The 13650-nt window shown below is 45.3% G+C and overlaps 1 protein-coding gene across 1 annotated transcript in view; it reads left to right on the top strand.

The window, feature by feature from the left end:
- LOC128299519 (uncharacterized) overlaps positions 1 to 13650 on the top strand; it is a 113883-nt gene that overhangs the window by 92153 nt on the left and 8080 nt on the right. The window contains exons 6-8 of the mRNA XM_053035510.1: positions 3548 to 3625; positions 4492 to 4548; positions 13130 to 13181. Of these exons, the coding sequence (XP_052891470.1) occupies positions 3548 to 3625; positions 4492 to 4548; positions 13130 to 13181 (187 nt within the window). The remainder of the gene's footprint in view (positions 1 to 3547; positions 3626 to 4491; positions 4549 to 13129; positions 13182 to 13650) is intronic.

The raw sequence follows: 13650 nt of genomic DNA on the forward strand, positions 1-13650 counted from the left end.
CTTAGTTTGCTGTAATGTTTTCGAGGTCACATAAGGGGATGTCCTTATGCCTATCGTTCATGAATGCGCCACGGCAGCACCTACGGCGGTAGCTCATTAAATTGCTCATTCGAGCAGCACTTGACAGTCGTAAAGGTTTGGTTTATTATTAAATAAAGTTGTTGTTCACAAAAGACGTGGATGCAGTAAAAGACGGAATGTTCCGTGCGAACAATGAGCTTTGTACGAACCCAACAGCGCGCGCATAATCTTATCGATGTAAAAGCATCATGTGATTTTTTTTGTTTGAAAAAATGGTCCAAGTAACAAAAATCCTTCAACCACCCAACAAACAAGCGCGCATGGAGTGAAAAAAAAAATCAATCTAATTAAGATCTTCATCGCGCCTCACTCGTTCATCATATCAGTGCGCTATCTTTCGCTCCTTGCCAGTTCGGGGGCCTCCAATGCTGGCTGGATCGCATTTAGGCGCCCGCGGTTTTATGTCGAAAATCAACATTCCGTTCCATATTTATGTGGCCCGGTTATGAGATTGTGGTCGTGAATAAAAATCTCAAAATTATGCCTCCCCTGTTGCTGGGCCGTTAGATAACACACCCGTGCAAAACCCAAAGAACTCACCTTCCTTGTACGGTTGTTGAGCTTCAAAAGGAACATGAGGCATCGTGCACCATTTCTACCGCGTCATAAGTGTGTTTTGTTCACCATTTTTAGAGACGCTTTTTGGTGGATTTTTTTGGGTGAAAGAACAGTGCAGGAGCACGCGCACACATACGTGGCAACGATAGTAATCATAATTACGAGCGCTTTCTTGGCTGGGCAAGGCTAGAGCACGGGCTGGTCCTTTGCCGCGATGTCGTTTGAGGTTTACTCCTATCGTTAACCCTTTGCATTTGTGACTCTTTGTGCTGTTGGTGGTGATGGAGGGAATTTGGCCTTTTTTTTTCTTCTCGGCGTAAGACCGATGTGCGGCGGTACGATGACACCGTGCGTTCGGGTGGATATTATATCGCGCTTTCAACTTTCCCGGGCACCGCAGCAAGGGCTACCTGAGCAGCGCCTCATATTATCTGCGGGTTCACCCACCCCAGATTACAACGCCAACCGTAATATATTTTAGTGTTTTGTGAACTTCGTCACCGTTGCCGTCCTTGCGGCAATGGTTTATGTGCGATGGCGACCCCCGGGGTTGGATTGTATGTTGTGTTTAGGTAGAACTGTTGACGAAACTGCTACGGGGCCAAAGACAAAGGCCACAGTTCGGTACCGGAAAAGGATGGGGAGGGGGGGGAAGGGAAGGGCAAGGAACGTTCTGCCCCGGCTGGCTTAATGATACACGTGGGTGCTGTTAAAAAGGAGCGGGTAGTTTGCTGATAAGATTCCCACAGCTGCTGACCTGATGCTAGCAATGGCAAACGGCACGTTTTGCAGCACGAACGTAGTAGTCGTTTAAGTGTGCTTTTAATTATTTACCATTACGAAGACGTACACACGGACTGGAAGCGAATAATTCGCGCTAGAGAGTCATGGTTTATAGGAACATTTTATATAAATTGTATTGTGTGGGAAATTTATATATTGAAATTCAATCTTATTTATTGAGATCGGGTTTAGTTTTATTTTATTTATTTTTTTATTTTTTATTTTTTTAATTTATTTATAAAGTTGTAAGTTATCTGCGAAAACCTTTCCTTTTTGTTGCTTGGGAGCTTTTTCCCTCCGGGAGCTCTAAAATATTTTCGATTTTCGTGATGTCTCACCATTGTGCACAATGACGCCCTTCTAGATGCAATCACAAACACGGACATAAGACCATTGTTCGGTTGTCCTATCCTTCTCGATGATGAATGCATGGTGACGGATGACGGATGAGCGCAGTACGACTACGCCAGCTCGTCTCGACGAATGCGACATGATGCGCACCGTGAATGGAGCCGCTTGGTGGTTAATTGTACCGAGAAAGCCGGTTAGAAAATGACGCCCAAAACCAAGACACCCACACCCACACGCAGTTAGCCACCCAGGCTCCCAGGCTGCCCATTGGGTATGTCTAGCCATTCGGTTTGTGGATGGTTGACTTACGACTTACCCGGGCGCACACACACACCCGGGGCGGACGGATGGATTTTGTTGATTACTCTCAAGTGTTTCTTCACCTGCTCTACGGCCGAATGCCGATGTGCTTGCCAGACGGATCAAAGACGACATCAAAATTACCACCAGACCCGGCCAGAGACGCGAACCGCGTGGGAGGTGGTTGGGTTTGGTAAAGGTTTTTGCCGTCGCCCGTTTTTCGTAGCGAAATGTTGATGAAAAGCCTTTCGGAATGAATGACGAAAGTCCGAACAATGACGCTTAGAGATCCGGCGGCAAGACTCAGCGGCAGGCTTAGTGGTTGTGTGGAAGTGTGCGCAGAAAATAATAGTCTGCATCGGTGTATGAGGGTGTGGTGAGATAACTTAAAGCGCGATATCTTTAGTGCAGCACAGCCCGATGGAGACGCCTGGTAGTTTTGCTTCGATGAGCAAGGTGTGACTAACTTGTGTTTTGTTTTGTCTCATTATAAGTAAAAAGTGTGTGAAAAATATTTAACATTTTTTATTTAATGTTTTAATGCAACAATTTGTTCTAATTTTCATTACAAATATTTACTAAAAAATATTTAAAAAACTAATCAAGATGTAAGTTTTTTCATTTTGCTTTGCTTTTTTGTCCACTAACGAGCAATACTGCTTAATTTAGCTGCTCGTGCCGGACGCCGGGAACGGAAGCGCACGTAAAGTGTTAAAAGCCCCGGACAAAACAACAATCGCGTGCAGCGGCAATGGTCAAGGGTGCAATATAAAGTTAGCGTTGGCAGAAAATTAAAAGTGATTCCACACGAACGCGTCTTTCGTGGTGCAACGCGATTCATCAACGCCACCCAGCAGAGGAAGAAGAAACACTGAACGAAGAAGCAAAAACAAATGGACAGGAAAACTGACACGATACTAAGGACCTGATTTTCGGGTGAAAAACAAATAGCCTTTTACCCCACTCTGTTACCCCCAAATAGCCGTGGCTACTGCAAGACGTGGCGTTGAACAGTGCAACGGAAGGAAAAGAACCCCCGGCCCCCGGAAAGCAGAGCAGCGTGGCAGAAGAATTAAAAAATACGTTTAATTTATTATGCAAATTGTTCAACTTCTTTCGAAAGGCTGCATGCGCAAAAAAAAAACAAAAAGCGAGTATACCGTATTTGGTGTTGCTCCGTCGGTTTTCCGTTTCAATGGCGGTGGGTTCTCTAGTTTTGGACGGTGTGAATCGTTGCTGTTGCTGGTGCGCGCACTATTGTGACTGCGGTTTTGTGTGCCGCTTTGCGTCATGGCGCACTTCCGGCCGTGGCCGTTGAAAAATGACCAAATAAAGAAGTGTGTCCTTTTGCGCTTTGTGCGGCAGTGGTGCTCTTCCATTCCATTCCATACTTTCTAGCGGACACATTTTGTTTTTTTTTAATTCTTTGCCACTCTTTCGCACTCTGATTGCAAATTTTTGTTTTCTTCCACAGTCACAGAACGAAAGACTGAGACACTTCCAAATGAATGGCGGTGGACCGCAGCCAAGTTTCGAAGAAACCATACAGAGGGTAAGTATGGGGCCGGGTGACGGTGGCGACTTTTTCCGTTTAATTTCCATTCGACAGCGACCGCGTTATTAAGCTTGCTACGTTTCTCGTTGGGCCGTACGCGCTCGAGCTAGCTTTGGTGGCCCCCTTTTCGGTGGAAAGGTTTGGGGCGAAAGTAGTGAAAAATGTTCCGAAATTGCTTGAGTTTGCGTGTTTTTTTTTTTAGTTGTTGTTTTGGTTCCGCGTGCACACCTTCGCCATTCGTGTGCCATTCCCACCGGCTGCCTGCTCGCTGGCGTTCAACACGTTTAATTATTTTCCAAGCTTGTTACCTCGTTTCGTAAAATTAAAACTCACCGCTTGGGGTGTGGGAGGGTGCGAGGGGGGCACCCAGAATCCGCAACCGGAGGTAGGAGCACACCGCTGAACAAATCGCGTCCTGGACATGACGAAACGCAAACTCTCCAACCACCAGCACTAGCAAGCAAGCAATGAATGAACGAACGGGCAAGGGAAATGGCAAATGGAATTGGAAAGCTAAAACAAAAAAAAAACTAACACACGAAACTACTCCACCTGCTGGTCACGGTGGAAGGGGAGCAAGTGACATTGCGCCACTTTGCCATTTTGACGGAAACTTGCAGTGCAGTCGAGCGGGCACTTTAAACTTTTCGCCAGCTCATTTGTTTTGCACGGCATTTATCGTTAAACCGGTCGTCTCGTTTCTTCTGTTTAGCGTTCGGTTGTTATGCTAGTTTCGGTTCCCGTTTCGCTCGCTCGCCTCGCCTCGGTTCCGTTTAGTGTTCTAATTTTTTGTTTGTTTCTTTCTTTTTTCCCTTGGGGTGTTTTTTTTTATCTCTTCTCTATTTCCCGCACCTTGCGTACAGCTAAAAATACAGGAAGCACTACGGAAGAAGGAAAAATTTCAACGCGAACACGAGGAGGTAAGTCCGTTTGCTAGCGCATGCTACTACTTCCTACTACCAACTGCTAGAATTCACTTTCTTGGTTCCCCGGTTCCTTGGTTGGTTTGGTACTTTGTTTCTCTAGCTATTTTGTAAGTTACGCTTCCCCTAGCCTCACCCAACCCAGCCGTTCCTTTCGCCAACTGCCAGCTGCATCGGTGAACGCGGCAAAGGTTATTAATTTTAAGTTTTGTTCGTTCCTTCACACTTTACCGTTGACACCGTTAACCGGACGCTTTGAAACCATGCATCATCTGGGTGGCTTTTGGGTTTTCATTTTATTTCGGGTCTTAATTATTGGCAGTTTGAAGTTTGGCTTGGTGTAAATTTGTTGTGTTTTTGCGTTGCCGTTGTGTATTGCTGTTGCACTTGATTGTGGAAAAAAAAAACAAATGGTGAACAAAATTACTGCTGATGGAATACACTAGTGCATCTGCATGGAGCGTGACTGATGAAATGCTTCCAAACTTTCCTGGCCGCACCAGATTTGCTTGGTTTTGTAGCGTGTACAATCCTCGGAAACATTTAAAGATTTTTGTTGTTTATGGTGCCAAAGCTATCGTCTATCGGTGGCTGAGTTCGCAAGCATTCAGTGATGTAGATTCAATCCCATCGCTCTTTGTAAATCGATAAAAAAAGGGTTCAAGCCAATAGCTCACTAACGGCTTGATGATAAATATTAGGTTATCAAGAAAGTATCTCAGATTTATCTTACTTCACATCAGCGGGCTCTGATGGACTTGTCTTTGGTGTTCCAGCCAAACTTATCAGACGACTCCTCATTTGTTAGGTGTTAGTTGATGATAGTTAGTTTGGTGATAATTATAATATTTAAAGTACTTGTTCATTTCCAGTTCAGTTGAGTACTGTTTTGAGTAAAGTGAGGTTGTTTTTTTAAGCATGGCAATTTTGGTAGATGGAATGAAAATAATATGCTATTTCTCTTCCGCAACATGACTCTCCTGGGAGGATTTCTTAAACACTTGAAGAGGAATGTTTCTTCTATTTCGAAATACAAAGTTCATCTCAGAAGTTGTTAACGATTTTTTTCTTCAAAAATTTATTCAATATTACAATGTAGATAGGGCATGAAGGAAAGTTATTTTATTCAAACATTCATGTTTAAGATCATTAAAATCAATCCAGCTGAAAATTCATAAAAATGCTTAACAATTTTAGAGCACTCTCAATACAACAATTGGAAGGCTTCGTTCTGAAACGAGGGATTGGATTTTCGTTCTGAAGAGCAGATTCTTACAGAGATTTAGGTATGCGAAATATGACCTTTACCGGAAGAGCATCAGAGTCGCAATCGCAAATTAGGAGTAAATAATTAAAATCACTTACAGAGTCATTCCAACAGTGAGATTATAGAGTAATATAAGAGAGTAGTTAAACTATGGAGCCCACAGTCTTCATTTTGTAGTTAAAAGTTATGCTGCCCTACACGAAGTATGCGAAAGAGTGTCTGTTTTTTTACACAGTCAATGCTACGTCACTGAGCGCTGTCAACTGTAAACCGATAGCCAATGGCATTGCAACATTTCAGAATAGTTTTTCGTTTTTGCTTTGAAATTACCATCCCGTCCGTCCCTGTCCTTCCTAAGCGTTGTAATGTTTGAAACAGATAAATTAACAACAAAAACCCTCGTACAAAATGAACAAAGCATAACATCATACCACGAGGCTTCACGGTTTCTTTACCCACGTTTGTATTTTTTTCTTCTTTCTTCTACCGCTTTACGCGTACACTGTACTACTACTACTACTACTACTACTACTACTACTTATCCTTAACTAATCGCAAAAAAACACATCGAACACGTGCCGCCGCACGCCGCAGCGAAACTATTCCAACTCCAACTCGCCGTACTGGATTCGCAGCGATCAACTTTAAGCTTTTGCCTTTTTCATCCTTCCCTCGTAACGAAAAAAACCCCGTTGTGCAGCTTTGCACGCTTCGCCGGGGGAAAACACAATTTCTATCGATATACACTTATACACAGCCAACTTTGTTTAGCAATGTAGAGGGTTGTAAGATGAATGGGGGAGCTCCCCGGGAGCTCGGAGTGTCTGTTAGTGAATAATAAGTCGAACATGATTGGCAAATCTAAATTGCAAAAATGGTGATATTAATCGAGTGATTGGCATTTACCTGTAGCAACTATACCACCAATCAGGCCGTAGCTAATGTGTGTGTGCGTGTGTGTTTTTTTAGAGGAGAAACCCTGCATTGCGTTTCTAAAGTTTCCGCCACACAGTTTAACCAAACGTTTAATCGTAATCGATTTTGTAGCAGGTGTATAGCCGTGTTTTGTCGTCGTCATTCGTTGTCGTTCTGTAGGCAAGGATTTTCACTTGTAACCGCTGCGTATGTGTGCGTTTGTGTGTGGGTGTGTGCTTGAGTGATTCAAGCGCAAGAGGAAAATGTTGAGTATAGGATACGATTGTAGCCCAATTTGAATCCACATCAAAAGGGTTTTATTACATGTGAATCAAACAAATGATAGAATAAAATGTGACCAAATCAAACAACAATTACATCAGTAATCTTCGTGACCTGTGTATGCAAAGCTGCTTAAGTATGCATTTAATGCGATCTAATGAAGTAAGTAAATCCAGGCCACTCACTCGCAAGTACGTGGGAAATCATGGTGGCACGGGCACAGGATGCTAATGAGCAGATATTTTAAACAATTTAAAAATGAGCTGCATTAAAGGATTAGTAGTAGGAACCGAATGTACTGCAATGTAATAAGAGCCGGAAACCGCTGCGGAAACCTACCGAGCACTAAATTTTCCACCAATTCTCAATGGCCGGCCGTGGGCACGTCCGGTCAGGACGGGATGGGTTGCGCTGGGATATTGCTGGCTCACCCGAGGCAACCCCGTGGTGGAGGTATTTTGTACACAATTTATTACCACAAAGCCCGTTCCACTGCTCACACCGCCAAACCCCTTTCCGTTGTTCCCTGCTCGTGGTACCATCCTTGCACCTAGTGCGCCTCGTCGATTTCCGTCGTTGTTTAGTGATTTTTGTTGTATTGCCTGCCCGGTGTGGTTCGATAGTGTGAAGCCCCCTGGTAGACCACTCTTTTGCACTCTCTCTCTGTCTCTCTCGATCTCGCTCTTGTTCGGTGGAAAATAATCTTCCGATTTAGTTCGTCTAGTGTGTGTGTTTGTTTGTATGGAAATACACTTTGCGTCCGCTTTGGTGTTTTGGAACCATGTTCTGTGCCAAAATGTCCGAAACTCCCGGCCGTACCAAACCTCGAACGTAGTGTAAATAGGAATGATCAGCTTAGGGTTATCGTTAGCTAAAGGTAGTGCCCCTTTCACAACCCCCAACCGGGTAGCCCCCGGACAACCTCCCAAGTTCGATACCGTACTGCGTGGACGTCCTGCTTGCTGTATGTTGTGCATGCCCAACCATGTTCACTAGAATCGGTAGTATCGGGTTTTTGTGTTGGTTTGGTTCCCATTTCATTCGTTTAATCCCGGTTTTGCTATCGACCGTTCGAGCCCATCCTCCACCTTTGATAGTGTGTTTTTGTGAGCGCGTGTGTGTGTGACCTCTTGCAACCAACCTTCATCGTGGTGTGGTTCGCATTTTTTACCCCCTTCCCGACGAAACACGCCATTTGGGGTAGCAGCGGATTTGATCTCATAATGAAATTTTATTAGATTCCATATTCTCTCATCGCCACCGACTCACGGTGGCTGCTCGAGCGATATGTGCTACATCAGGACCGGATCCTTTCGCCATGTTCACTCACATTAGACCCCGCACCGAGTGAGCGGGGCAAGGCATCGTGCGGAGAGCGTGCGTTGGATTTCAATTTCGTTGAGCTGTCTACTAACCGTTCAGCGGCATCTCGGCGTTAGTGTCCGCGCGTTCGTTAAATGGGAAAGAAAACATCTCGCTTGAAAGCGTTCCAACGCGCTCCCGTTTCGATATCTCTTGTCGAACGATCTTGCTTCTGCGAGGCGCGTCATTGCTGACGATGCAGATGCAAAATTAAACGTATGACAGTAGACGCGCTGCTTGGAACTGTGGTGGAATTACTTTCTAAGCCATCCGTGGGGTGTTTTTTTCTGTGTGTGAAACAAGCGAAGTAAATAGTAACGTTTTCTTATTGGATCGTGACATTTTACGATGAAAATTGTTACTGAGCGTCAGTTAAGTGTTGCTTAATATTATTGGAATTCTAAAGTACAATCTAAAGTACAATTCAGATTAGTTTGGAGACATTTTCTGCTCTGACTTATAAAGCTTATTAGGAATTATTAAGAGAGCAGCACACTCTACAAGGCAAAGAGATTTATTAGCTTAATTAAATCTGAAGAATGTCTACTTTATCCTTCACTTCACATGAAGATCTTGATCTTGACTCCGTTAGAAGTAGTTATATGGAAAAAACTTCTCATATCAAATTGTTTCAAAACTATATTGCTGTATTTGGTACACTTTTCATCTCTAAAATGGCTTGATTGATTTAAAAGTTATTTTAAAATATTAAATTGTTTACAATTATTTTGCTGTCATCGTACGCAGCTGTATTTATTTTATTTTATAACTTAAATGTTTGATGATTTTTATGTTAAAATATTGTGAAAATTTTAGTTTTCAAACTACTCACAAATTTATTTTATTTCAAACCATTCAGAAAAAGATAAGTAATAAAAATATTGAAGTGATAAGTTATTGAACAATGCGACCTTTTAAATGTCCATTAGTTGACAGATAACCGTCAAGTGGCCTAAGGGTTTGTGCAGCGTGCAAACTAAAAATAAAAAAAAATGTATTTTTAAATCAAAATGCCCATTCCCAAAAATTATCTTCTTTTAGACCAGAATGCACTACTTGTATTAAGAATGGTTAATTTAGGATGTCTCACAGACTTTAATCGCGCTTCGGCAGAGATATACACAGTTAATGTACTGCAATATCTCATTGACTCTGCATGTTTCTGTCGTACCGTAGTGCCGTAACAGTTGAAAATCAAATTACGCGTAAATTTAAGACCTGCATAAAACATAACCCTTACTTATCACCATATGCAATGCGGTACATCAAACTGACGGTACACCCTCAGCAGAATCACAATACACGGCGAAACATTTACCGCTCGAATCGAATTGATTGGGCGATAATTGAAAACGCACCAACCGAAACGTAATCAACCACCGGCCGCAATACACGGCTGTCTCATGATCATGACAGTACGTCGTCTTACTTTTCGCTCCGCCTGCGCCTGGTCGCGATGGATGATGGCCGTTCCGTTGAGTGGCCAGCTTGGACAAAATAAAGGGGAGATTTGATTAGCCCGGTTTGGTTGTCGCTATCACTGGTCCTTCCAAGCTTTAGCACCGTTTCAGACGTAACCGGACGACGACATCCTTGCCCCAGCACGAACACAAACGCACAACGAACCGGGCAGGCGAACCCTCGAACGTGTCACACAAAGGGTGACCAGTGTCTCGCTATGTGCCGCACTGTGCAAACATAAACGTGTAAAACGTGCTGATAACTGCACCAAAGTCAACCGCATTAAATCACGCTAGGATTGAATTAATCTCCCGGGAGTCGTAAACCTGGTTTGACTGCCTGGTTTTGCAAGACGGAGCGTGTTGTACGGGGGGAGGTTTTTGCCCGCCGTGTGTGTGTGTCTAGGTGCGAAGGCGAAGCAACTAGTTCGTGTAAAATCCACCCAGCATAATTTCATTTCCACGACGGTGGTGGGCACTTACACCGCGCGATCAAAGACCAGAAAAAGGAAAATGCCTTCATTAGTCGCCATGGGGTAGAGCGGGTTTTCCCACCCCGTAGCCGAACACGGGTTTGTAGTGAACGATGAGACACCGAAAAACGGTCAGTCGCGCTAACCACCATAGCGAAGTCAACGATCCGGTGGCTAATCTGCCGCCGACCGTCGGTTCTGTAAATGTTCGGAAATTATTTATGGAAAAGTGTAAACCCCGAAAATATCTACAACGAGGTGGTAATAACAGCGGTGTCTCGCGTGGATAAACAGGGGTTGGGAGCTTCGTCTGGCCTTATTTATCATCACTTCTTGCCTCGTACAGCACAAACAGGGAGTTGCAGTTGTTTCCTTGAAAGTTTAGGGTACACAATGATTTACGGGCACCGAGCGGCCCGTTTTTTTTTGTTGGCCACGGGAATGTTTCGCTGCAGTCGTTGGTGCTTTGGAATATTAACCCATCGGTGTGCGCATATTATCGCGACCCCAAAACTGCGTCCCTAGCTAGCCGTATTCGACAACCCAGCATTGGTCACCCAATTTTCGGGGGATGTGGTGTGGTTTTATGGTGCTGCTGACTCGAATAATTAGGTTTGTGAGCCATGAGTCCGGTTGTAACAAGTCGATCGGACTTTCGACCAACGACTTAGCCTTGTGTCCGAGATAACCGCGCCAAGGAAATGAGGGATGATAACGTACCGAAAACGTTACACCTGAGGATTCGTAATACAGCGAACGCAAAATGTCCCTCCGGTCCCGGCGAGGCCATTAAAGGCTCGGGTTTCGGTCGGAAAAGTTCACTCGGGTCACTCGCTCTTCTCGGTCGGAAACCGGTGCACGAATGGCACCAGGAGGCATCCTGTTTTTGGCTATTTCGGTGTCGTACCTCGCATGCATCCCGTTCTGTGTGAGAGAGGCGCAGGTGTCCCACCGGGGAAAACTGGGCGACCCCATCTTTCATCGCGCGGCGTGGGTGTTTTGGAATATGAATTAGGGCATTATGGTTTGCAAATTGCTTGACTTACCGTTCTCGGTGTCGCCCCGGGGCCCCTGGGGCGCCCGGGGGTGTTTCAGGCAAATTTTCAATCATTGTGCAAGGGAAACTTTTTAATGTCTTCGCACCGTGCAGCCAGCTGTAATGAAAAATTAACTATGCAAAGCGTGGCAAATGCTTGTTCGGAAAATTGTGGCATGCCCGGCGATCAGACACTGATCGTTTTCGAGTGGAGGAGAAAGTTGTTTTGTGTTTGGTACTGTTGTGCTGAAAGATAGGGATTTCAAGCTATAAAGTGTTTTTAATTTAATAATTCTTTTCAATGCATGACTAGTAAGCTAGCAAAACATGTGTGACGAGTTTTTTTTTCATACTATGGATCATTATGTCATGTCTAGTGCATGAAAATGGACAACGCTGAAAGGAAGCAATTGTTCATAAATCATCAAACCACCAGACGCCGGCCCACTGCCTTGATTGATACAATACCAGGCATTAGGCTTCCAACACGAATTTAATAACTTACCCATCAGCGATGATAGATACGTGCGCTGATTTATCTGCGTGTCCGGGGCTGATGGGATGACGCTCAACGTCAGCCCGATCACAATACCCTGTCGGTCCAATCAATCATGCGGGAATGTGTTTGGGCGCAGTAACCACACGTGAACCTGCTCCAACACGTCACCACGTTTGATGGGAGATCCGAAATTTCTTGCGTTGATAACATTCCATCAACACCGGCCGGGGGGGGGGGGGGGGGGGGGGGGGGGGGGGGGTGAGCCTTTGCAGGAATCGAAATATGAGCCACCATTCGTCTGTCCCTAATCATTCCGGTCCTGTGAGCTGCTAATATTCGCTAATCGGCACGGGGGCAACGATGGGCAACCAAACCGATCTTGATTGGGTCCCTAATTTATCCGTTATTACACCGTGCCACGCTAGTCCAACGTACACGCGCCTGTAAGTTAGGCTTTCCGCACGACACGGCACACGTGGATGGAAAATGAAAGCTTGCAGCGTTTCAGGCGCTCATCAAGCACGGTGGACTGGGGTGATATTGTAGGGGTGGATGTACAGCCATGTGTTTGTGTGTGTGTGCGTGTGTGTGTGTGTGTGTGTGCGTGTGTGTGTGTGCATCGATCAAACTTCTTCTTCAAAGACGTAGAGCAATGGGAAGGTTTTTTACAGCGCATGCAGAACAATCCCCCAATCATGTAGGTTAGGCAGTTGAAGTGATTGATTAACTTGCGAATTAGTGAAATGTTATCCACGGCACGTTAAACTCACCCCACGCGTACACCAACCCCCCACAACGCCAACACCGAACTGTGAGGGCCGGGCGGAGTGAGTTAGAATAGTTTTGCTTGCGGCATGCGTTATCTAGCACCCTTGGTTTGCTGGTCCCATAATACGAACACAAAAACACACCCCCACCCCCTCACATACACACACACATTCACGTTCCCGATACTTAAAAGTACAAGTGGTACTACCTTCCAGACATGTGTCTTCTATCGCCCATGTGCCATACACCGAACAACGACACGTCCGTTTTTCACCTACCCAGGTTCATTAGCCCATCCAGGGAATTCCCACCCCATCACCCGGCTCGGGCGGAAATTGGCCCGAATCGAACCGTTCCTTGTTTTCCCTACCCCCTCTCCTCCCCATCAATCAATGCTGTGTGTGTGTGTGTGTGCGTATTCCCTAGTACATGTGTGTGTGTGTGTTTTGTAGCATCAGATCCATCATTGGTGCTGTGTGCTCTAAACGTCTTTTTGCACCTGCGTTTTCGTTCCAGATACTCCGAGACATTCGGCAAGGTTTGCTGCAGCTGAGCAGAGACTCGAGAGGTAAGCTACCGGAATGGTGGATGGGGCCACACAGTGTGTCAAACGGGCAAAACCTCTCGTTGCCGGAAACCCGGGTAGATTCGCCGACGCAGACGAATTGGCTGATTGCATCCAATCAAACCGATCACTCCTTGGAGAATCATCAAACGGTTCGCCCTCCTTGTTTTTTTTTTTTATTTGGCCAGTGCTGTGCAGCACAGGAACACCGGTACCATTTTGCTAATCCTGTTATGGAACCGGAACCCGGAACTTTCTCGCCACCGACTCCGGTACCGGGTTGGCGCGGCGAGGTGAAAGTTCATTATACCGTTTTGCCAGTGCAGTGAATCTAATTTCTTGCCACCCTGCTTCGGACGACTTCGGCCCAAAGTCAGGAGTTGTCCGGATTTCCCGGGGGTGGGGTGTGTGTGTGTGTATATGCATCTAGCGCACACCATGGTGTACCCCCGTGTATCTTGGACCATTTTTT

Source organism: Anopheles moucheti, chromosome 2, assembly GCF_943734755.1.
Source record: "Anopheles moucheti chromosome 2, idAnoMoucSN_F20_07, whole genome shotgun sequence".
NCBI classification, from domain to species: domain Eukaryota; kingdom Metazoa; phylum Arthropoda; class Insecta; order Diptera; family Culicidae; genus Anopheles; species Anopheles moucheti.